This window comes from Leptinotarsa decemlineata, unplaced genomic scaffold, assembly GCF_025532065.1.
Source record: "Leptinotarsa decemlineata unplaced genomic scaffold, Ldec_3_MD MMD2_tig00026340_RagTag_RagTag, whole genome shotgun sequence".
Lineage (NCBI taxonomy): Eukaryota > Metazoa > Arthropoda > Insecta > Coleoptera > Chrysomelidae > Leptinotarsa > Leptinotarsa decemlineata.
In genome coordinates this window covers 16,730,368-16,755,502 of record NW_027412694.1, presented here as the reverse complement: position 1 = coordinate 16,755,502, position 25,135 = coordinate 16,730,368, and the positions used below count along the sequence as shown (strand labels likewise).

Here is a 25,135-nt window from a genome sequence, read left to right as displayed (position 1 = left end):
GATAATCCTATGATTGAAATGATATACATATATATCATCATAAAATGAAGATCAATATCACGAATTTTCGTCAATATTAGTTCAACGTTCTGCTGGATACAAAAGAAAACTTTTTCATGATATATAATTCTTTTCTATTCATTTATGATCTAGTTTAAAAAAATTTCAAACTTCGATTTCGAAGTCAAACTTTGTTTAGACCAGTGTAATACTTCAATATGACGGGGCAAATAGCCAGAAAAACTTGTCTTTTTGAGTGTTTCATCTGCTAATTCACCTTCACTGTCGTTAAAATCACTCGATGATTATGTTAGTTGCTACCTATGGATGATAAGTCTCCTGAATAAAACCACAAGTATGTGCGATTTGCTGTTGTTCGTGACTTCGTGCATTGTGTAGTTTTTCGCAATCATCACATCCTTATAGTTGGCTGCACCGCTAACAATAGTCAGAAGCACATGTCCGCGGGACCCTCGTTGAAATCTTCCAATATAAAGCGACATTAGAAAGTGGAATAAGTGTAATTGACGTGTTTGTAATGATTTTGGATTATGAAACCCACACAAAGGCGTTGCAATAGTGATAACGATAGGTCCCAACAGTGGTAGTAGCGAAATAATAAAAAGAGAAAGTGATAAGGGAAAAACAGGATTTACAGACGCATGGAAAGTATATTAACAAGTGATTGCGATATATGTAATCGAGTACTTGAAAACAATATTGACTAAAATATCATTTTTGTTTCTATTATAAACCTTCCTCTGTACTGACTTTGCCTCAGAATCAACCATAGAAAATTTTCTCAACTTGTTCGAATGTTGTTTCATGAAAATTTCAATAGATCTCTTGAGCAGGTATAGTTTCCGTTTAGATTTTCATCCGCTTTGCTTCTCTTCTTCATGGTCACAAATGAATTCAACCCGATACTGTGAATTATAGATCAGGCTCTGTGGCTGAATGATGATAAAATCATAACAAACATGCGAGTCCTTTCGACGCCATATCTTGATAGTTCCTGCTAAGTATTCTGAGAATAATCAGCAGTTTGTTGTCCTCATCATTGAGAAGTGAATACTTTTGTTTAAATTCATTGTTTTCACAGAGAATATGAAAACTGTTAACTTTATTATTTTTCTTCAAGTAATATGTCTTGGGAACACGTACAAAATTTTAGTTGTGTTTCCTGTACCTTCGCCGAGTCATTTTATTCTCGGTAGTGCGTTAGCCCGTGGATTAGTTAATGCTGGTCACGACGTCACAATAGTTAGTCCTTATAAGGATAAGAAGCCAACAGAAAACGGAAAATACTCCAGTATTGTCCTGGAAGAACTCGCAGATATCAGAAACAGTGAGTACTTATGCGATATTTTTCTGCTCAGAATATGAATGAAATATTATTAATGAAATTTATTTATTTATTTTATCCCTGCAAACTTAATAGTTTCATTATATGGATTCTCATTATCAAAATTATAGGTACTGTAAATGTAACTTGGAAAATATATTTTTCATTTACATAAATACTAGTTACATAAATACTATCAGAACTGTTGGGTTACAGATTCATTATCACGAAGATATGTTCAGTATAATAATATAATCAGTACTGTGATACAAAATTTGGATTGTGTTAAAGACCAACCAATAACTGTTATTTCATCAAATTCATCAGCTAACATCAAGATGGTTGCGAAACGGAGTTCTAGTTGTAGATAATGACATAGAAATATTGAACAGAGTTGTATGAAACGAAATCAAGCCTAGGATTTCAGGGGAGTCAATACGATCATTGGTTATTTTATATACAGGGTGGACCATCGAAAACATGACATGGAGGTTTTGAGTACTAATCTTGCAAATCTTAAAAAACGCTCAGACAGGTCGATTTTCATTAGAAGGGGGACAGTTTTTTACCATTTACAGAGTCGTCACTTCAACCCCGGAGCAGAGGGGTGAACAACCCTTGGAATTTCAATAGGGAACTGGCGGTTTGGAAGTTGGGCACCTCCAGCTTCCATGTTATAATAGAGATTCTGCTGGAAACGTTTTCGAACATTGTGGAAAATTTCTGGAGTGATTTGGCGACATTAATTTGTGATTCTTTGCCGTAAATCTTTGAGTGATGCAGGAGTACAGGAAATTCTGCTTTTCAATCCAGTTATCCTGAAAAGTCCGATCTGAATACTGCCAAACAGGCAGAGCATAGTGCGAAGAAGCCCCATCTTGTTGAAATATTAACAGATCCTCTCGATAATTGTGGTCATTTTCAATAAATAATATCAGTGAGAAGGGGATCAAAAGTATCTTCCACAAGCTCCAGATACATTTGTCCGGTTAAATTGTCTTCCAAAAACAATTAGCCAATAATACGGTCACCAAAACTTCCAGCCTATACATTTAATTTTTGTGGACGTTGAGTATGCACTTCATGAACAATGTGATCATTTGAATCAGCCCAACTACGGCGATTAACTGTGCTATTCAGAAAAAAGGAACATTCATCACTGAAGCAAATTTTGAGAACAAAATGTGGATTTTCCACTGCTTATTCACTAACCAACTAGCAATCGTCGATTGAAATCATCTTCATTCAGTTCTTGCGTTAATTTAATTTCATAAGGATGCATTTTGTGAGTTTTTAAAATACCCCGAATGCTAATTCGTGACACCCCGGAAACAAATGCTAACTTTCATGTGCTCAAAGTATGGTTAAGCTCAATATGGCCCAAAATTGCCACTTGTGTCGCCTCATTTGTTAGGCTAATTGCACACACACCGATTGTGGACGGCCGATTTTATACCGGTCGTCCAAATTCCAATAGTGAACAACATGAAGGAACGGGACCTTGCACACATACCTACCGGTGATCGACGCCGATCACCGGTCGGCGTGTGTGCCAGGTTCCGTACCCACATGTGGTACACTATTGGATTTTGGACGACCGGTATAAAATCGGCTTTTTAAAATCGGTGTGTGTGTGCATTTAGCGTTACTGGTGGTTCGATTTGCCGTTTTTTATTTGCTACAGATCGAGTTACGCGAAATTTTGTAATTGAATCGAAAACATAGTGCCGCGACACATTCTTCCCATGTTGTAGATTGAACAGTTCAGCGGATCTCGCAGCACAACGTCTATTTCCATAGTACAGTTCAGTCAACTCAACTCTCTCTGCAGTTGTGTAATCCATTGTTTCTTTAACAACACTTTACGGCACTCACTACTAGCAATAATATAGATATCACTTTTAACATAAAATTGAGAAATATAAACAGCATTTTTAACCATTTCTCAATTGTAATAGTCCTCTAATCAGAGGAGAACTAAAGAATCAACGAAAAAGTAGCGTAAGAAACAAAAAAAAGAGTTATAAATACATTCCAACTGTGCAGTGGCGTACAACAATTTGTTGCTATTAAGAATATTGAAAAAGTTAATCATCGGAAAGAACTCTTCTGAATATGTCCAAATTAAAAAAAAATTACACCTTTGTTTAGAGAATTCCAAGATCTTTCAAACGATTTGCGACTCGCTCCCTATTCCCTATTAAAATTCCAAGGGTTGTTTACCCCTCTGCTCCGGGGTTGAAGTGACGACGCTGCAAAAGGAGAAAGAACTGTTTCTTCCCATCCAAAAAAAATTGACCTGTCTGAGCGTTTTTTTCGAATTTGCAAAATTAGAATCCAAAACCTCTATGTCAAGTTTTCGATGGCCCATCCTATATAAATATTAGGGATGACAAATTGCGTCTTTGATCTAATGATAATATTTTAAATTCGTTTCTTAATCGTGATGTTCGTATTGAATTGTATTTAGGCCATTTATGATTTTTTTAAAGTTAAAATATAGAAATTTGTTTTGAACCCATTTGATTTCTTTTGAAGTAGTTCTGTATTCTCATGTCCGAATTATTGAAGCAGTCTAACTAGAGTATAGTGGAGTAATTCGAGTGTATTCATATCATTGGATTCATCACCAATTTCACCAAAATATTTTGTGCACCATTGAGATAACTCAGGGAAAGTTTCTTCGTGCATTAAGTTCATATTCGTTGTTAAGTTAAAAAAAATAATATATTCTTTATTTGTGAAAGAAAAGAAGAGAATTTTGTCGAAAAAGAATATGTAGGAAATAAAACAGTATGTCATGTGCCTAATTGAAGATTGTAGATTATTTGATAATGATAATCATTGAAATTCAATAATGCTATTATTTTTACTATTTTTGATCAGTTGATGATTTTAATGAGTTTCAAAATCTTTCCATAATGTGGCGAAATAGAACTCTTTGAGTAGGATATTTAAATACAGGGTGTAACTAAACAAATGTGAAACATCTGAGGAGGTAATTCCTCATCGAAAAAAAGATAGGATCTTTCATATAAAGAAATTTCATTGGAGCATTCCTTGTTAAAATACAGCCCCTTGAAGGGGGTACATAAAAAGTGTATAACAATTTTTTTCACAAGCACTAAAAAAGTTACAATATTGAAATTAACCTAACGGTTTGTACTACCAAAATGACACCCAGCCAAAAATTTATTTGATTTACCCCATGGTTGTAAAGGGTGGAAAACACAACCCCTAAAATTTATTTGCAATGAAACTTTTTGTCTCATTATTTGTTAACCATTGAAAAATTCATTTCCGATAGCCTGTTACATTCTAAACAAAAAATGTAACCTGGGTTTTGCCCAAAATAAACCAGTTCGCATCAAAAATTTATGTTATGAACAACTACAGAGATACGTCGTCATAAATGCAAAAATACGAAACTAATCTATCTATTAGGTCGCTATTAGCAATAGAGACAATTTAATTGGTATGACGCTGTCAGTTGTGAGTTTTCGAAATTGAATCAATACTAATTGTGTGTTGTTGTTTTGTCCTTAATTTGTTACCTTAATAATCCACTTGGTATTAAAATGGCATACACAAATGAGGAAATGACTGATATGCATTACGTTTACGGTCTATCGCAGGGGAATAGGTTAGAAGCTTCTAGAAGAATGTATCCTCAACGGCAGCATCCTTCACATATAATATTTGCTCGACTTCGTCAACGATTACGAGAATATGGTTCATTCGACAGAAGAACGCGGAATTGTGGTCGCCATCGAGAAGTACGAAAACTACAGCTTCAGGAAGCAGTACTGAATATGATTGAAGAACAACCTACTACCAGTACTAGAAAGATTGCTTTCCAGCTAAATGTTGATCATATGATGGTATTTCGAATTTTAAAGGAACAACTCTTGTACCACCACCATCTTCAACGAGTACAGGCATTGTTACTGCGAGACTTTCCGAACCGTATTGAATTTTGCAATTGAATGCTGAAAATGATAAGAAGAAATTGTGACTTTCTGAAGATGATAAAATTTACAGACGAATGTAGTTTTTTTCGGGACAAGATAATCAATTTTCATAATTACCACATATAGGCTGATGAAAACCGTCACGCTATTGTCGAAACTAACCATCAAGAACAGTTTTCTCTTAACGTGTGACTCGGAGTTATTGGGAATGATTCAATTGGGCCTCATTTCCCACTTCCTCGACTGAATGGTGAGGCATACGTTCAATTTTTAAGAGAAGTGCATCCAGTACTGCTGGAGGAAGTTCCTTTGGGCGTCAGAAGGGATATGTTTTTTATGCATGATGGGGCTCCCGTCCATTTCAGTCAAGTAGCACGTCAGCATTCAACTGAAACATATGCAAATCAGTGGATATGTCGAGGAGGACCACAGAGCTGGCCCGCTCGATCCCCGGATCTCAATCCTCTCGATTTCTCTATTTAAGGCAATTCACATCATTTGGTTTATCGTACTCCTGTTCGCGATGTAGATGACTTAAGAAACCGCATCATCGATGCGTTCAGGGTAATCAGAGAGACTCCAGGAATATTTGAGCGAATACGTGGCTCAATGCGTCGACGTCTAGACGCATGCCTAATGTCTGAAGGTAGACATATTGAACATTTCTACATGTAGTGTTTTGTTATTGATAAATAGTTTTGTTTATTACCCTTAAATCGTTTGATGCAGGTTCTGACTACAAAATAACAATAAATCCAGTTCGCATTTAAGACGATGTATCTCTGTATTTGTTCGTAAAATATTTTTCTGCTGTGAACTGGTTTATTTTGGACAAAAAGCCCAAGAGCCATTTTTTGTTCGCAATGGAACAGGTTATCGGAAATGAATTTTAGGGGTTGCGTTTTCCACCCCTTACAACCATGGGGTGAACCAAATAAATCATTGGCTAAGTGTCTTTTTGGTAGTACAAAACGTCAAGTCAATTTCAATATTGTAACTTTTTCAGTGCTTGTGTTATACAAATCTCATGTACCCCCTTCAAGGGGCTGTATCTTTACAAGTTATGCTCCAATGAAGTTTCTTTATATGAAAGATCCTATCTTTTTTTCGATGAGGAATCACCTCCCTGGATTTTTTACACTTACTCAGTTTCACCCTGTATATTCAATAGCATATCATTCCTCAATCTTTTTCAGCCCTCAGAAAATCCAACTTATTCGAGGTAAGCGAGAGTAATCCATTCAAAACTGCACCATTCATGGACACTCTAGGCAACGTAGTAACAAATATAACTCTGGAAAGTATCAATTCGAAAAAGTCGAATATTCTCAAAGAGGAATTCGATTTGGTGATCCTAGAATATTTCAGAAATGATGCTCTGATGGTCCTAGCTTGCCACTACAAAACACCGTTGGTATTATTCGGTACGATGGGTGCTAACTTATGGGTAAATTCGTTGGTAGGAAGTCCATCGCCACCATCATATACCCCAGATTTACACCTGGGTTACACGGATAATATGGATTTCTGGCAACGCCTGATGAATGTATTGATGTACTCAATGAAAAAACTCAGAGAAAAGTTTGTTTTTCTTCCTTTCCAATATGAACTTGCTAAAAAACATTTTCCCCATTGTGTCGGTGAGGAAGGTCCTCTTTCAAATGTGTCACTTTTGCTTTTGAACTCACACGAGAGTGTCAACAATCCAGTGCCATTCGTACCCAATATGATAAATATCGGTGGATTCCATATAAATCCTCAAAAGGAGTTGCCGGGAGACCTGAAAGAGTACATTGACAACGCAGAAGAGGGCGTAGTTTACTTCAGTTTGGGTTCCAATGTCAAACCTTCTGAAATGAGTAATGAAACCAAAAAGGCTCTTCTGAACGCTTTGGGTAAAATCAAACAAAAGGTGCTGTGGAACTGGGATGAAGAGTTTCTTCCAGGAAAAGCAGATAACATCAGAATAAGTAAATGGTTTCCACAGCAAGATATCTTAGGTGAGTTCTTTGACGAATATATTTATATCATTCTACCTGCTTATGAATCAAATTTACAAAATTAAATGATTTCCATTCGAGTTACATGAAAAATCAAAGTCTTTCAAGATTATATGGTTTTCAGTTCTGCTTGAAGTTGATATTTTTGTTTGCTCAATTTTCATCGGAGAGTAACATAAACTGTACAAATCGACGATTAACAGAGAACAGTCTGAAGATACAATCATTGTATTGTTCTGAAAGATCATCGAAAATATAATTATCGCTTGTTATTCAGCCATCGAGAGCAATACAGTGTGTAGAAGCCATATGGAATAATTTCATTATTTTGGTTATGGTACATATTTTACCAAAATCCCGAAACAAATTAAAAGTATAATTCGACATTCTCTAACGGAAAAATGATACCCCTACCTTCAACCCCCTTCGAATGACAGGTGCAACCCCCACTTTCTTCAAAAAAAAAAGAATAGGCTTGGAATATATCGTTTGGAAGGTTTCTTCATTCTCTATTCAAAAATGTTATCAACGCATTTTAAACTCATCATTTCAACTTTTTTTCTTTAAAAAATTATTTAAATTAAAAAAAAAGGAATGAAATAATGCATTGAACATTTGAAGGGATTCGTATCTATCTCACCATTTGGCAACATCGGTTATAGCTAATAAAGGACAATGAATCTGTTACCTGTATGAGACAAACAAAGATGACATATTTCAGAGGCGTGCTATTCTGTTCACTTATGATTCGAGTTCCGAGACATTTTGTGACATATGACATTTAGTGCACCTAACCTATCTTTCTCTATATGAATAAATAACGAAACAACTGTTTTTAAGTGGCTTGTGGAGGTGGTATGGAACTATAATTTATATTTTGCCTTAATTGTTGATTTATAAAAATAATTTTCCTTTTTTAAAGTAGAATATCTAGGTACATATAAATTATTTCCTCTTGATACAGTCGCTGTTGCCAACATGTGAATTAGAACATTTGAAACATCAATTTGAATACGTTTCGAAGTGAATTTGAAAGACTCATGAATTAAACTCAACTTTATTTTGTTCAAACTTGCATTTGCTGTAATAACCCAAATTGAGGAACATTCCCCATCGAGAAAAAATAAATTAAAATGATGTGATTACCAAAATTCGATAAAATACACTCAAAACTTATAGCAATATACTCAAAACTTTTTTCATGTTAAGGTATTGATAATGAGTAAGCAAAAACCATAGTAATGTTCTTTCTAGATGGTATTATTTGAAAAAATGTAAATAAATTCCTTGGCAACGTTAGTTTGAAACGCCTTGTCAACTTGTTTCGTATGTCACAGCATTAGTTGTCAGTATTTTAATTCATTTTCAAAGTTCGTTAACTTCAAGTCTGACAACTGGTAAGATTGACGGAAATGCATAAAAAAACAGTTTCACAAGTGATTGGTTACGGAGATAAAACCCGAACACAACAGGCAGTAGCTCGCCTATTTCATGAGAAATTTCCTAATTTACCGCCCATATCTCAAGGAACAATAAGCAAAATAGAAAACCAGTTTCGCGAGCTTGGTCATGTGGGGCAGATAAAAAAAGCTGCTGCCAATGCAATGAGTGATGAACTTAAATTAGATGTGATGCTTGAGTTTGAGGTAAACCCACATTCATCGAATGCATCCCTATAAAATGATACCTACTCAGAAGATCATGAAAGACGATTTTGTTAGAAGAACTCATTTTTGTGAGCAAATGATGAACATGTTGGATAAAAATATCATTCAATTAGAAGAGGTTATGTTTTCTGATGAGAGTACTTTGTCTCTGAACGGTTATGCTAATCGGCAAAATTGCCACTACTAGTCAACGGAAAATTCTCACTGGAAGAGAGAACACACGCAATATCCTCAAAAGGTTAATGATTGGGCAGGGATTGTAGGAACCCATATCCTTGGTCTCTTTTTCATTGAAGGCAATTTGAATGGCAATGATTATTTGGCAGTACTTCAAAATTATTTCGAGTCAAGCAAATTTATATCCTGATCCAGGAAACCCTCAAGTTCCAGTGAATACGATATGATTCTAGCAGAAAAGAGCACCACCACATTACCAACTTAATGTTCGGCAATACCTAGATACAACATTTCCCAATCGTTGGATAGGGAGGTGAGGATCGATTGAATGGCCAGCGCGATCACCTGATCTTTCATTATTAGATTCCTTTTTATGGGGATATGTAAAGAGCAATGTGTACAAAACTGAACCTTCAGTTCTTCTTCTTTTTCAGTGACTTTAAAAAACGAATAACGCTTGCGATTCGGTCCGTCAATCCTGATATGTTAGAATACAGTTTTATTTGAGATTAGGATGGTGCCAAGACGTTAGCGGTGAACATTTCGAACATCTACTTCGTTAACATCCATAGTTCTCTTTCGTATTCTGAATTTCATTACGTTCTGCATTAAATTTCAGTTTTTGAGTGTTTTTTATTGAATTTCGGTAACCACATTATTTTAATTAATTTCTTTCTTAAGTGTTCCAATAAACTAGAAAGCGGTAACATTTTTGAATAGGGAAATGAAGAGACCTTTCAAAAGATATAGGTTTATCAAACCTATACTTCCCATTTGAAAAATTGGAGGTTGTACTTGTCATTCGAAGGAAGTTGAAGGTAGGGGTGGAATTTTTCCATTGAATTTCGTCAAATTATAATATACATTTGACGTGTTTCGGGATTTTTTGAAATATGTACAGTAACCGAAATGATGACTTTATTCCATTTGGCTTCTACACACTGTATATTATTTCTTTATTTATGTTACAAAAGCAACATTTAGAGTCAAAATTTGAGTCACTTGAAGATTTATGGGATTCCACGGAGTAGGGATCCATACCGCCCCTATAATGTTTGTTGACTCAATGGGTAAAATCAATTATTCACACTCAAATACACAAATATTTTCATTTGTTTGATTTTGGTTTCGTAGTTTTTATCTAGGATATGTCTCGCTGGAATGTGAGATTCACAAACTGATAGTGATCAGTAACTAGCATGTTACGTACATTTCAACAAATTGTCAACTTCATAATACGTTATCAACTCGTTACAGAGGGTGGCCCATTAGTGTGAGAATTACAGTATCTCGCCTATAATGAGTAGTATGATGAAATGTTTCAGATAAAAGTTATATGGTTTACTCTGTTACTAATTTTAAAAATATTTCGGGATATACAGAGTATTCCCTTGAAGCGAGGCAACACAAATCATGATTTCTTTAAATGGATGCCCTGTACTATTTTTAACCGTTGAACTGAGCAAAATTATTTACATAGAGAGGTATTTCCTCTTTTCGATAATTTTTCGACATTGTCAAGTTATTGCTGAAAGTATGACAATCTTCGGAAAAACCACCACAAATGTCATCATAAAATTTTTGGATGAAATTCAAGCGGAATTATTTGGATTGAAATGTTGATATAGAACTGAAAGTTACATTTCTCAAATAGGAGATTTCATACAGATACATTAACTTGGTAAATTTTGAATATCAGAAACTTGGTTTTTGAAATGAAACACCCAGTATGCTATGTCACCATTTTGAGAAATATTCCATCCCTACAAATTTGGATAACATGAAATAGTCTCCAAACCTGACACTTTTTGAGAAATTTACAATTCAATTTTGAATTTGTCAAAAATTGTTTTCGTTGAAGAACAAAAATATTCGAAATTCATAATAACTGTTCAAAGTAACCACCGGCTGCTTCCCAACGATGATATATTCGGTTTTTGAATTTTTCATCAACATGCCCCAACATGCTGACTGGAATATTTCAGAATACGTTCTTGATTCAATTTTTCATATCCTCCTTCGTAGATCGGGGTGTTCCATAAATTTGATCTTTCGGTATTCCTCTACTATATCATGCATGTTATACAGCGTGACTCACGGTCGAATATCCATTCGCAGTGCAGAAAAAGATTCAGGTGTATCACATGCTTCAGTACAACGAATTTTGAAAAATCACGGAATGCATCCGTATAAATTTACCAAAGTTCAAGCTCTAAAAGCAGAAGACTTCGAACGTAGAATGCATCTCTGTGAATCCCTTTTGATTCATACACAGGAAGATCGGAAAGTTTTGTCAAAAATAATTTGGAGCGACGAATCAAAATTCACGAGGGATGATATTTTCAATGGAAGGAATAAACATTTTTGGGCTGATCATAATCCTCATGTTACAAAAGAAAAGGATTTTCAAGAAAAATTTGACCTGAATGTTTTCTGTATTCTGAAGGACAATAAAATCAGCTTTTTCATTCATGGAGACACACTGAATGCAGAGAGATATCTCCAAATATTAAGGACGACTGTAACCGATTTTCTTGAAAATTTTCCTTTAGAGGAATATAGGAATTCGTGGTTTCAACTGGACGGAGCGCCAGCTCCAGGAAGTTTCCAGGAAACTTGACGAACTCTTCGACGATCGTTGGTTTAGGCGTTTAGGGTCGTGGGATTGGCCACCAAGATCACCCGATCTTACGCCACTTGACTTTTTTTATGTGGTGTTTTAAAAGAAAGGGTATACAGTACTCCAGTGCCTACCAAAAAAGAATTGCGACGGCGAATAGTGCGGAGTATTGAAGATCTGGATCACCAGGAAATTGAAAAAGCAACCACAAGTCGCGTACAAAAAAACATTTTAAAGTGTTTACAATGTAATGGACAACATTTTCAGCATTTATTGTGAAAATGTGATATTTTGTTTACAATTTTGTTATTTTGAATCATCCTATTCTGTTATTGTCTGTACTTTCACATGTTTTAGCCCACAAAACTTTACTTTTTACCTAGAAATGACTGATTTTTGGATTACAGTTGTTCCCTGGAAACTTTGAGCCGTAGTTAAGCAAATTATTTTGTTACCTTACAAACTTTTTCTCGTTCATTGGTGTTGATTCAGGATACATTTGGTTGAATTTTTTACACGTTCTAACAATGATTTGATCACTTTGTTCATGTGTATAATAAATAATTTCATAAGAACTTCGTTTGAATAATCGATATTTGCATTCATTTTGGAAGATGATTCGAAACACCGTCGATAACTCTTTGTAAATTAAAAGTTACAAATTCTAAAAAAAAAATGTTTCTAAAATAAGCGACTTTACTGAGAAAACTTGACGATTCAGGTATAGGGACATGAAATATCAACTTGAAACATTTTTCACCATCTTTCAATTCACCGAGTAATATACACGACTACTTTTATGCACAATGGAAATAATAGTAATTTTAGCACGCCCTGTATGATATGGAGTCGATTTCTTGGTGTTATTTGAATATTTCGAGTTTATTCAAACTATCATCGAAATATCAACTTTTCATGAATTGAGAGTACTGATGTACTTAATTTCAATTAAGGCTATGTTTTGGACCATATTTAGCACAATTTATTTTTTATCTCGAAAACAGATAGAGATAGGTATAGGACATTATCAACAAAAAAGTATCAAAATACCAGAGCAATTCCAAAAATGTATTAATATACCGGGTGTTCTATTTGAAAAAATAAAGTTGCTAGGACTTTTTGATGAAAGTGGCAATGCCGCAATGCTGAAAATATTTTAGATCGATAGAACAGGTAAGGAAGTGTGAGAGGTGAAATTTACAGAAAAATCATGCCTTGCGTTTTCCAAAAACGTCTAACCTACCATCGACCGTGAGTCACGCTGTATACATAGAAAGCTTCCCAATGAATCACTCAGAGAATCACCGAATTTTACTAATCAAATGCATGTTTCTACATGGAATTTCACTAATGTGAAAATAAAAAAAACATGGTGACAATGCTTTCTGTTGATAATCTTGAACAAGATGCATTTTTCAATAGCTCATCCAAATGTGAAGTTGTTCATCACCCACGGTGGATTATTGAGTACAATAGAAACTATCTACCATGGCGTTCCCATTCTCGCTCTACCCATTTTTGGAGACCAGAAAATGAATGCAGCACGTGCAGTTGCAGGAGGGTATGCGTTATCACTGCCAATAACCAAGATCACTGAAGACAATATCTCTGATGCATTGAATCAACTCTTGAATGATCCCAAGTAAGCAAGCATATGATTTCCGATCTATAATCTGCATTTTCATATTTTGCAGTAGGTATTTATTCATTTTGTAACTATGAATTGCCGGTTATTATTTTTCGGTTCCACTGCGAATATGATGTACTCATACACATACTAGATAAGCATAATACGTTACGGTTGACATAATTCCAAAATAAGGGTATTCGATTCGTATACGGTATACGAAAGTATGATAAAGTATGATCATAACATTAATTTATTCAATGACTCAGGTTGGTTGGAAATGAGTCAAATATCAAATGAGAGAAACGCACATCCTTACTGTAACTCATAAAATGTTGCAATCAGGAACACCATTATATTTGCTCATTTCGAAACACAAAACCGCATCATACACACGTAGTTTTTCATACAATATACAGCAAAACTATACAAAAACCCCATGAACTCAAAGACTTCAGTTTGAGAAATTTCAAAAAACCTTTGAAAGTCGTCTTCCGAACGAGGTTATGATGTCTTCACTAGCTGATGCAATGATTTTTGGCAGATTTTTGAGATTTGGTAAAAAGGGATTGAGTCAAAAATCTTGTTTGTTCAGAAATCGAGTTCGAACATTCAATGTTATGTCATAAATGGCGTTACTGTACCATAGAAACCAAATTATACCAGTATCTTGTATTCAAATAGTTGAACTGAATGCAATAAAGAATATTGTATTAGTGCAACCTCTTACCTGGAATATGAATGACTTAAGCCCCTGAGCACATTTGGTCGAGAAAAAAAAGGTTCACAAAAGCATAAGACTTTAATTGTAAGACCATTAACGCCAAAGTGTACAAAAAGAATGATAATGATAATTGAAATGATGTGACATCCCTGTTTCACTAATCATCTAACAGAACTTCTTCAAGGTCTGAATCTTTATCAATAGCGTTTGCTGAATTTGGCAGATTCAAAAAAAAATTAATGAGAAACTGGCGGAACCAAACGCAAACAAAGCAACCAAATCGTTCTCTTCAGCTGAAATAGGAACCATGGCTTCTGCTCCAATGGGATCTGCTTCAAGTTCGCGTTTCTTTCACGTCGTAGAAAGCTCCAGAAATAAATGGGTCATCCAAATTTAATGAGGTTTTGTAATTGGGAATTCCTATCTCATCTTTTCTGATATGTTTCGTCTAAATCACTGAAGTCAGAATTGAAATGAAAATTCTGAACACCAGGCAAACTTCTTGATGATGAAGAAGAACTTGAAGAAATTGGGGAGGACGGCCCTGTGCAGGACAAAATTACAGCCCTATCAGGCTAGCAAGGCGAATCCAGCATAATTGCAAAAAAATATATATCAGTTGGTAGCTAATTAGTTGCTAATTAGTTGTCAAAACAACGATTTTGTTGCTCGTGCCGATCCCTAGAAATCGCAAATAATGCCATCGTGATATCAAGATAGCGAGGTAATTCAATAAATTATATACTTTCCCTTTGATCTTTACGGAATATTCAGTTGCTATTTAGTTGCTAAACCTTGGATATAGCGAAAAATTTTAAAATATTTTTTATTTTTATTTTTTATGATCTTGCTATCTTGAAACTGTTTTTTCCTGGACTCAAAGATGTTCTAAATTTGTTGCACACCAAAAGTAAACTTGAATACACCTTGAGTAACAGCAACAAAATAGTTGAAACCGATCGGCCGATTTTCAATTTTTTTATTTTATTTTTCACGTTCTTGCTATCTATCTATCTTGTATAGCCACCGGGTGATTGGTCAAACCACCAACACTGACATAAAAACTTGGAAAATTGATATGGGTGTCACACCAATAGGTGGTTCCACTTATGTTTCGCTTGCGGTTACGCAGCTATTTTTATCAAGTACTCTCAGCCCAATAGGCTGAAACAGCTGTCTACCAGTGGGTCTTGAATTGGAATCAATATGGGAATGATCAAAAAGTACTTATCTATTTATTTTTTGATTTTCATTGAATTATTTTCCAGCAGCTTGACTGCATTAACCTTTCTAGATTTCATATCATTTCTAGAAACATGCGGATTCGTTTTCCGATGGCATTTCAGGTTAGCTTCCCAAATTGCTGCTAACGCAGTTGTCGGTTGATTGGTCAAACCACCAACACTGACATAAAAACTTGGCAAGTGGACTTGGGTGTCACACCAATAGGTGGTTCTTATGTTTCGCTTGTGTTAACGCAGCTATTTTTATCAAGTACTTTCTTGATTTTTGTCATTTTGTCTTCAATCGAGGACCGCCTGCCCGGTACTGACGATGCCCGATAGGCTAAAATAGCTGTCAACCGGTGGCTCTCAAATTGAAATCAATATGGTAATGATCAAAAAGTAATTATCTATTTATTATATATATATATATATATATATATATATATATATATATATATATATATATATATATATATATATATATATATATATATATATAGATGACCCAAAAACCAGAGAAGGCTCAGGATGTGGAGTGTACTCCAGATCACTATGCCTACGGATTAAGTGGGGAATGGGAAAAAATACCAGCGTCGTACAAACAGAACTGGTTGGTATCTTAATCGTCACAAAAAAAATAATCAGGAGAGGAATTTCTGGCGTCTAAGAATTTTAGGACCCAGTGGCACCTACGGCCTGATGACTTCGACAATTGCAGAACTAGCCGAATGTTACAAACATGCTCAACACCTTAAGAGATGGGATGAAATCAAAGGATGCAATTTTTCCAGGAACACCCTGTGCGACCCTGGGAAGCTGACGCCGAAGGAATATCTGGCGATGACCAGGAAAAATGTACGCCTAACAGTAGGATGTCTGGCTGGCCACTGTCAACTAAGGAAACACCCCCATAATATGGGGCTAGTGGACACATCTCTATGCAGGATGTATGAACAGGTATGTCCTATACGAGTGCCCGGAGTTATCGTTAATAAGAGAGTGTGTGTTCGGCGAGTCTTGGCCTACACCTGCCGATATAAAGGAGATGTCTTGCAGTGACCTGTCCACCTTCTTGGAACAGGACAGGATGGATGATGACCTAGGAGGACAACTCCTCGGGAGGATGTACAATGGGTCACATGTGGCCAAAGTGCTGTGGCCACCCTCCCTACTCCACAGTTACAGATACTCCCACATCCACCGTGTTTGCCAGATTTGGCTCCCAGAGACTACTGGCTATTCGCAGACCTCACAGAAATGCTCACCGGTAGGAAATTCTGTTCGAATGAAGGTTTTTGCTGAAACTGAGGTCTATTGAAATGTTAGAGCCGTGCTGAATAAATTAGGCCAATTTCGAACAAAAAAAACGCGTTTTTTTCCCAGACTCGAAACTTTTCAGCTTATGGATTTTAAAACAACATTCATCGATCTTTCATATGAAGTTTTCTCTTTCATACCATACAAATATGATCTTTGATAAAATTCACTCATATGAAACGCTAGAGTTCGCATTTCTTGAAGTTCTTTCACATTGAATATTAGTGTAAATAATTGTCTTTTTTTTCCCCAATAGGTACAGGGATAATGCCAAAAAGAGATCAGCTTTGATACATGACCGTCAAGTGAAACCCATGGATCTTGCGATTTACTGGATAGAATACGTTATCCGAAACAAAGGAGCACCGCATCTAAAGGTGGCTTCATTGAACTTAACGTGGTATCAATATTTATTACTAGATATCATTTCAGTAGTTTTAATCATTGGTATCAGTTTGATGTTTGTTTCGTATTTATTGTTGAAAAGGTTATGTTTGTCAAGGAAAAGTGATAAAAAAATTAAAAGTAATTGAAACACACTCCTTATCAGTGGTTCAGAAAATGTTTTGATGAAAAATGTAACTTCATCAATGGAATTTCAAAAGGAAAACCGCTCGAGACCAGTATAAACTTCCGATTATTTTCTGTAATTTTTTCAAAATACTAAAAAAATTCTAATGATGAAGTAACTGAGTTTTTATTATATAATTTAAAGTAATGATGGATACTGTTCCTTCATGAAAATATACGGTTAACATTTTCCTATTATTGTTCGTTGAAAGTATTGGTAGCAATAAATTGTATCCAATCATCTAAAACTATGGCTCGATTCTACAAAACAGTAAAAACAGTATCATTCATTGCTGCTCCCATATAGCTCCTATTTTTTCATGATTCGTATCAAAAAAGTTTCCTTTCTTCAAGGGTCCATTGAGAATTATCAGTAAAACCGCCGAAAAAAAAATTCGAAACTTGTTTTTACCAACGCATAAATCTAGAGAAAATATTTATTTCGATACCAGAACAGAACACTGTTCATCACCGCGCATAAAGAGACAGTCTTTATCACCAGAAGATGATAAGAGACTGACTTTCATATTCAAATTGGGCTTATTGACTCAGATAATGAATGTCATCAAATTAGGTTGACCAAATAAATTCCTGATTTGTAATGATATCTCAGTTTCTACCTTATATATTACTGACTACCTGTTATATTGATTAACAAATGTCCATCATATTTGTATAACAAAATAAGATTTCGTAGCGATGTACACACTCTAAATTTGAGGTTTAAAGGGTTATTTTCTCCGCCGCCCCATCGAACCACTCTATATCGACGATCCTTCAGTTATAATATATATAGTTTGTACAATAATATTCCACAAAAATATAAAGTTAGTAAAGTTTTTTCATTCAAGTGCTGTTACAAAAAATATCTCATCGCTGCTCAATTATAAAGCCATTGATTTCATAGATTTTATACTTCTGAAAAATTTTCAGCAATAAATTTGACATGTTTTCTCTCTCTCTCTCTCTTCCCTCTCTCTCCTTCCTCTTTTTTTTTCTCTTCCTTTTTCATTGTTTTTTCTCTCGTTTAGTTTTCTTCTCTTCAAGGCTAGAACTAAGATCAACATTACCCTTCCGGAACTTGTTGTTTCTAGCCTTATTTGTAGTTTTTTTTTAATCATTTTTATAGATTGTATATTTATTGTATTTATATGGAACTACAAATGAATATTATTATTATTATTATTATATACCTATTACTCACCTGACTGCTAGTTTCAATCATTACACAAGATTTTTCTTTTTAGCCAGTGGGCTATGCTTGAAGACAGACAGTAAACAAATCTAAACAAATGAACTTTAAATGTTCAAGCCAGTCTCGGATATACCTACACAGTATTAGGTTGAATGGACTGACGCCATCAGAGAAAACTACTCCACTGGCTAATACCACAAACGGCGTTGGATTATATCCGACAGGCGTCAGTGCAGGAATCTTCACAGAAAATATCCTGCATATCGTCGGCCTGAGATGCAAATGTCCTAACTCCAAAAATATAAATTTTACAGGAGAGACAAAAAATTCTCATTTCCCAAATAAAGTGAAACTAAGTTTTTTTTGATATTATGATATTATTAGGGTTATGACTTTTCTCATGATAAAGTGAAGGAGTTCCATTAAATACAGGAGAGGCCATATTCAAGAGCTGTGTAGGCACTATTGTGGAGTTAGGGTACTTCATATCTGTGAAGGAAATAATAATGGAAAATTATATATAAGGATGTTATCTTTATTCATATAACTCTGAAACTGAAATTGAGGAAAAGTGAACTTCTACAAATGTGGTGAACTATCATAGAAAGCATGATAGTCCTTCTTTAGGGATACGTTGAGGCTCATGAGATCCTCAAATTTCTCATTTTTTAGGTTAGGTTAGGTTTTAGGGGTATAGGATTGGGATACATCAGTGGCAAGTCATTATAATTCCAAATTTTCTTATCTTTCTGCATGGTAATTGTTTCCAGGTCTCAGAATGACAGATTTATGTTGCCATTTTTGTTATACTGAAGTGCTGTTATATTAGTCACAGTAAGATCGCCTGTTACTCTGCCTGATTGAATTGACTTGATAATCTGAACATGTTGGAAATTTTTGAAAAAGTGTGATCCAGGTATTTTACTGTGTAGAATATGGTTTTGCATACCCTGATTCTAGTAGTTGTTTCTAGATGATACATCTATGAAAATTCTCTTCTTGATTCGTTCTCAACTTTTCGATCTCTAGCTCTCTTGATTGGCAGTTTTTCAACTAGTACTAAGAGAAAAATTCGCTTCCCACTCCACGAAAGTTTCCAAATGTTTTGAATATTTGTATCCTCTGTTGATCTGATATTCCTTTACATTTCAAGGCTAATTTTTCCCCACAATTGCACCTTGCTCCCATCACTTTGGCTCTTTTCAGTACATTAAAATCCCATTCCTTCTCCTGCTTTTTTTCCAAAACATTCCTTTCCAGATTGTCTATTCAATTTATTCTTGTTTTTTTCCAGGTTGCTCGATCTATATGTCTTCTTTTTCTGCGCTTTCTCAGAGAAATTTCAGCTGCTCCTTCTTTTCTTGGCATTTCTCCTCGATCTTCTTTGCCACTGGAATCAGTTTCCATGTCACTCTCCCTTTGTTAGTATGTCTGGTCGTTAAAATCAGAATAAGAATTAGGCTCTTGGTTATCATTTTCATGCTCTTGATTATTGTATTCATAATATTCGTGAGTCTCAGTTTCCAGAGTATCAGGTACTAAAGTGTCAGGAAGTAACGTGTCAGGTACTTGAATATTAGCAGGTCCTAAAGAAGCAGGTTTTTGGGTAACAGGTTCATGAGTAGCAGGTTCTCGAGTATTAATTTCTTCAATGGCAAGTTCTTGATGAGTATCAGGTTCTGGAATACCATTCAGACCTCGAAAAGTGATTTCTTGTTCATAAATACAATTCAGTAGATTTATTTTTTCATCAGCTGCTTGCAATATTAAATCATCAGAAATTGAAGCTCCAGATGTAAATATTGCATCAAGATTATTATTTTCAACCATTTCATCTACTTGAATGTCGTATGCCTCAAAGAATACTACATTTTCAGTGGTTAATTCAGTAGGTAAAGAATCCAAATTCATTATATTAGTGCAAGTAGATGTTGTCGGTTTGATAAATGATATTTTTTCCGAAGACCGTGTATCTGTTGCGGAACTGAACATGGTTTGAATGTTAGCATGGTTTATGTTATTTTCTATATTGAATGAATTTTGTGAATCGACACCCGCCATGGTGAGCATTCTATATGATCTTGATTGTTTGTTCATTCTGTAAAAGATACAGTCAATAATTACGAATAATTGTGGGTGAATTTTTACTGAAAGTTGATAACATAGATTCCAGAAATAGCCAGCAACATTGAATTCAATTTGGAGATCATATAACCAAACTCCTGTCCACGGAAGACCAAAGATGGCCTAACTCCTCACCAACCAATTTGTGGTGAAATTAAATGAAGAATTACTAGATATTTCAACTGAAACTATTTTTTTGTATGCTTCATGAATCACCAAGATTCATTTTGAATAGTATTATCGAATAGTACTCACTTTTGAAAGTACATTTTAACACATAAGAGAAGACATACACACAAACTTTGCTCTCTGTGTTGAAACTGGGAGTTCGGCAATTTGCTTATTTAATTTGACTGCAGTGAAGATTCGCCAAACGCGTTTCGTATATTTGAGCGCGAAGAGTGGTATTTTGAAGATAGAACGACTGTCATTAGATGAGGTGGTCGTTTGACTACCAGAGGGCAGCTAAAGCTCGATTTCGGCATTTGCATCTTAGGCACTCCAGTGGAGTAGTCGTTTTCTGATAGGCGTCAGTCCATTCAACCTCCTTTGTAGGTATAATCGAGACTGGCTTGAATATATAAAGTTCATTTATTTAGATTTCATTACACAAGATAATGAACAAGGATCTGTTTGGAATAAGACCTTTATTTCTGTTCATAGATCTCATTACCCCCCCTCCTACATTACTCATCTGGAGATGCAAAGAAACAAAAGTGAAGCAATCAGGAAGTGAAATCAAATTATGTCATGTTATCCACAATTCGAAATCATTTGACTTTTTGTCACGGTCGCGAAAGCATCACACCTCATTGTAACAAGCAAATACACTTCGTTATGATGATTGTTATGAGTTCTTCCTTGGATTTTTTGAATTGTTTCATAGTTTTTTTCCCTATTGAAGTTTCAATTCCATCATTTGCATTTTTTTCTACATTACCTCTTGGTTCTATCGTGGAGAATATCCATTAGGAATCAATGCTTACTGAGAAAGGTAAAACTCTAGATGTTGTTGATGTATTTCAATTTTGTTGGCATGAAGCATTGGGAGATCATACGAAAGACGACGACCAAAAATTGAGTAACAGCCTGAAGAAGAAAGATCTTGACGACTTTTCAGCACCTCCATCCAACCCGGTTCATGCTGAAATGTGGAGAACTGACGCTCTGAAATGTGCTTACAAAATGTTGCTCTGATTCGCAATAACATCAACCATTGCAGGCTGTCCAATCTTCCTAAACTCCCGCAGTCGTTCGAATATTTTCATGACGCTCTTGAAAGCATGAACATTGATACGAATGAGCCAGAAAATCATCTTCAAATCAACTATTGCCAAAAGAATATTGTTTGCTTTTCTACAGTTTCAAATCACGACATAAATTTGAACATTTTACAGTGGTTTGAAGCCCTTTTCATCACTTATTCATTATTCATAGACTGCAGAAGGATATGTATTTTTCTTTAGTATTTTTTTTACCAAATCAAGGACAATCATTAAATGAATTCGACTTCCGCTCAAATACAGACATGTCCAATGAATTGAAAGTTGCATTTTAACCTTCTGTTATCCGTGCAGATTCTGGAAAAGCGATACATTCATCTATAAAAGTGCTGTGCTGGCTGTCGTTTACATATAGGTCAAAACCGGTGAAAAAAGTCAATAACTCGGTAAAGTCCAACGTACAGTGATCACAATTCAGAAATCAGTAGATTCTTGAAAGGAATCTTTGTACTACTTTTCATCTCTGTCTGAAGCCAGGAAATCTTTTGCTTTCGATTTCATTTCCATTCAGCCTAAACACTCTAGAGTTGAGGTATTTTGCGAGTATGTATTGAATAACTGCATTTCTGAAGAAGCTTATATCCTGCCAGAATCTGTGGCTGGATTTTTTTCATCGATAAATCGGATAACGAATGGTTGTGGGTTTTTTCACTCCAAATTCTGCCTCATTTCACTCTTAGAATCTCAATTTATATACACTCTTGAAAGTTCTTTTTGATGTGCAGTGTTATGTGTATATCAAAATGCGCAGCACTACCAAGAAATCTACTCAAGCTCTTCGGAAAGAGCAGTATCTTTATGATGAAATGCTGTAGTGTTCGTCTTTAATTCGTTAGGAATGTGACTTCAAAATTGTTACCAGCTTATTTCAGACAGAAAAAGGTTGATGTTTACTGAGAGCTGGCTTGATTTTCTTCCACTTATTTTCCGTTTTCATTGTGAGTTTTCCATCTCTTCTTTGACATGAAGCATTTTCGTTTTCAGAAATTCTTTTATTTCAGTTTATAATTTTAGTTTTCAATTTCATTACTACGCTCAGAAAGTTAAGATTCTTGTCCCTGGAGTGAAGGTCTGAACGCTAGGTCCTCATAATCCACACTACTACTGACAACAAACAAGAAGAGTGTAGGTATTCTCTGCACCAAATTCAGGGTTACGTAATTACCTCCTGGACTAATCTCATTTCACATTTTTTGATTCTCAAACTTTCAGAAGCATCTGGAAGACTTCGTCATATACCGATCTCAACAATTTCAAACTCTTTTCACTGTGGTCATTGCCTGTGGCATGTAGAGCGATACTGAACTCATCTGGTCTGCGAAATTGAATATGTGGAACATATTACTTTGAATGCGTTTTCATGGTCTATTCAATTTTACCATAATATTTTTGGTCGCAACCTCCACAATTTTTTCACAAATCTGGGTAGAGGTACCCCCAATTCAGTGACGTCATCACACCAGTCAGGTTGCTTTCCAGCTCGCCAGAAAAGACAGACAGACCACCCAGTCAACCAGAGGGCACCAAATTGTCACGTAGCTTCCTCAAACTGTCAGCCAGGTAGCTAACCAGTCAGAGCGTATGCTTCTGCATTTCAAAACATCGTAGTGGGAGATTTGAATTTTCTGTTGACATAAATAATTCAAGCAGACAGGCCATCCAGACAATCAGAATCAGGCGTATCCTTTAAAGAGACAGACCACCCAGTCACGTTGCGCTTACGTCAGCCCATCTTTTTGCTCAACACATTTTTGTTTCGCCACAGCCATGACGTCTTAAAAAAAGTTTTCGTTGGAGATTTTTTCTGTCACAATGTATTTCGGGTCACCCAACACATAGTGAAGTGAACGAACAGTTATGATAGCCACAATAATTTTTTATTGTTTGAAAATTTGGACGAATTCATTTGTGTACATTAATTTGTATAAACGAAGTACAACTCTGATTCATCGTCTTTCTGAAAAGTTGAAAGTTCATGAAAGCACTGCATCTTCGTATCGACTGAGTTTGAAATATACTTGTTACCCTGAGCTATTTCATTGAAATGGTTTTTTCGATCTCTCACCTTCCTTTTCAAGGAAACGAGATTAGCCTATGGCTGTGAATATTGCGATCAGACAGACGTTGGTCAAACTGAGCGAACTTTCATTAGGCGTTTCAAAGGATATATTACTAGTATCCACTTCCGTATAGCATAACAGTCCATGTGAATTAGAACATGCCATAAAGATGGATAACAGAATGAATGGTAAATATTTCAAATTGTTGACAATATACTCACTTTCAGACGCCTTTGAGAGAAAGGAAATTGAGAATTGTGAAAGGAAGTACATTCCAAACAGCCAGATGTTTGTTCTCTTGCGTAATGATTAGAACTAGAAAGCAAATGAATGTGAGGTTCTCATGTAAATTAGGAATTTAGATATCAAATATAACTGAGGAAATACTGAAGATTCATGTGATGAACCTCATTTGATGACGTGAACCGTTCTGGTGGTAGCAATAACTTAGTTGTGAAATCAAACCTACACATCTGCTGAAGATACTGACTTGGTTAACGAAATGCGCATTGACGAAGATTGTATTGTTCTGGTGTGTGGAAGTTTTCTATTTAGATCAATAGGGGTATAGATTTGTGAACTCTCATTAAAACACTTGATACAGTTTGTTATGAAGTTCTGAAAATTACGAAGTGTTTTTTGACAATCTGTGTTTGTGACACTGCTCATATAAAATAATGATGATGGATAACAAATTATTGAGCACCAACTATTGAGGGTATTGTCTAAGTTCTGTGTCTTATTATAAGAATGATGAATTTATGAGAACTTGTATTAGTAATGATATTATATTACTACTTTTCCTCTAATTTTATTTTTCATTATTATGACCCCTATGAAAAGATACAAATGAAAATGACCCCTATGAAAAGACACAAAAGGTTTTAACTCCCTTTGTTTATTTTCACTATTCAATGTGATGGGTTGAAACTGATTACCGAAGATTGAGATCCCTTCAGCATATTGATGAAATACTACTCAGTACTACTCTTTTCTTTTCTGTTGAAGTTTTCTAGGTGTTCGTGTATTTTTATGGCTTTTGAATATATTTTTATTGAATGATGATTCGACTTGCCAGCCTCTCGTAATTTTCGAAAAGGATCCTGTGGTCCCCGTCGGACAATGCATGTTGCTTGTGCTCGACTAGGACCGTACCAATGCTCCTTCTCGTTTGACTGATATAAACTTTACCACAGCCACAAGGAATTCTGTAAACTCCCGCTGAATTG

The 25,135-nt window shown here is 35.3% G+C and overlaps 1 protein-coding gene across 1 annotated transcript; it reads left to right on the top strand.

Moving 5' to 3' along the window:
* Positions 1-443: 443 nt before the first annotated feature.
* Positions 444-24,715, top strand: LOC111512329 (UDP-glycosyltransferase UGT5). Its single transcript, XM_023168439.2, has 4 exons — positions 444-1,348; positions 6,513-7,316; positions 13,203-13,422; positions 16,931-24,715. Exons 1-4 carry the CDS (start codon positions 1,108-1,110, stop codon positions 17,205-17,207), a joined length of 1,542 nt encoding a protein of 513 aa, XP_023024207.2. The 5' UTR covers positions 444-1,107; the 3' UTR covers positions 17,208-24,715.
* The last annotated feature ends 420 nt before the right edge of the window (positions 24,716-25,135 follow it).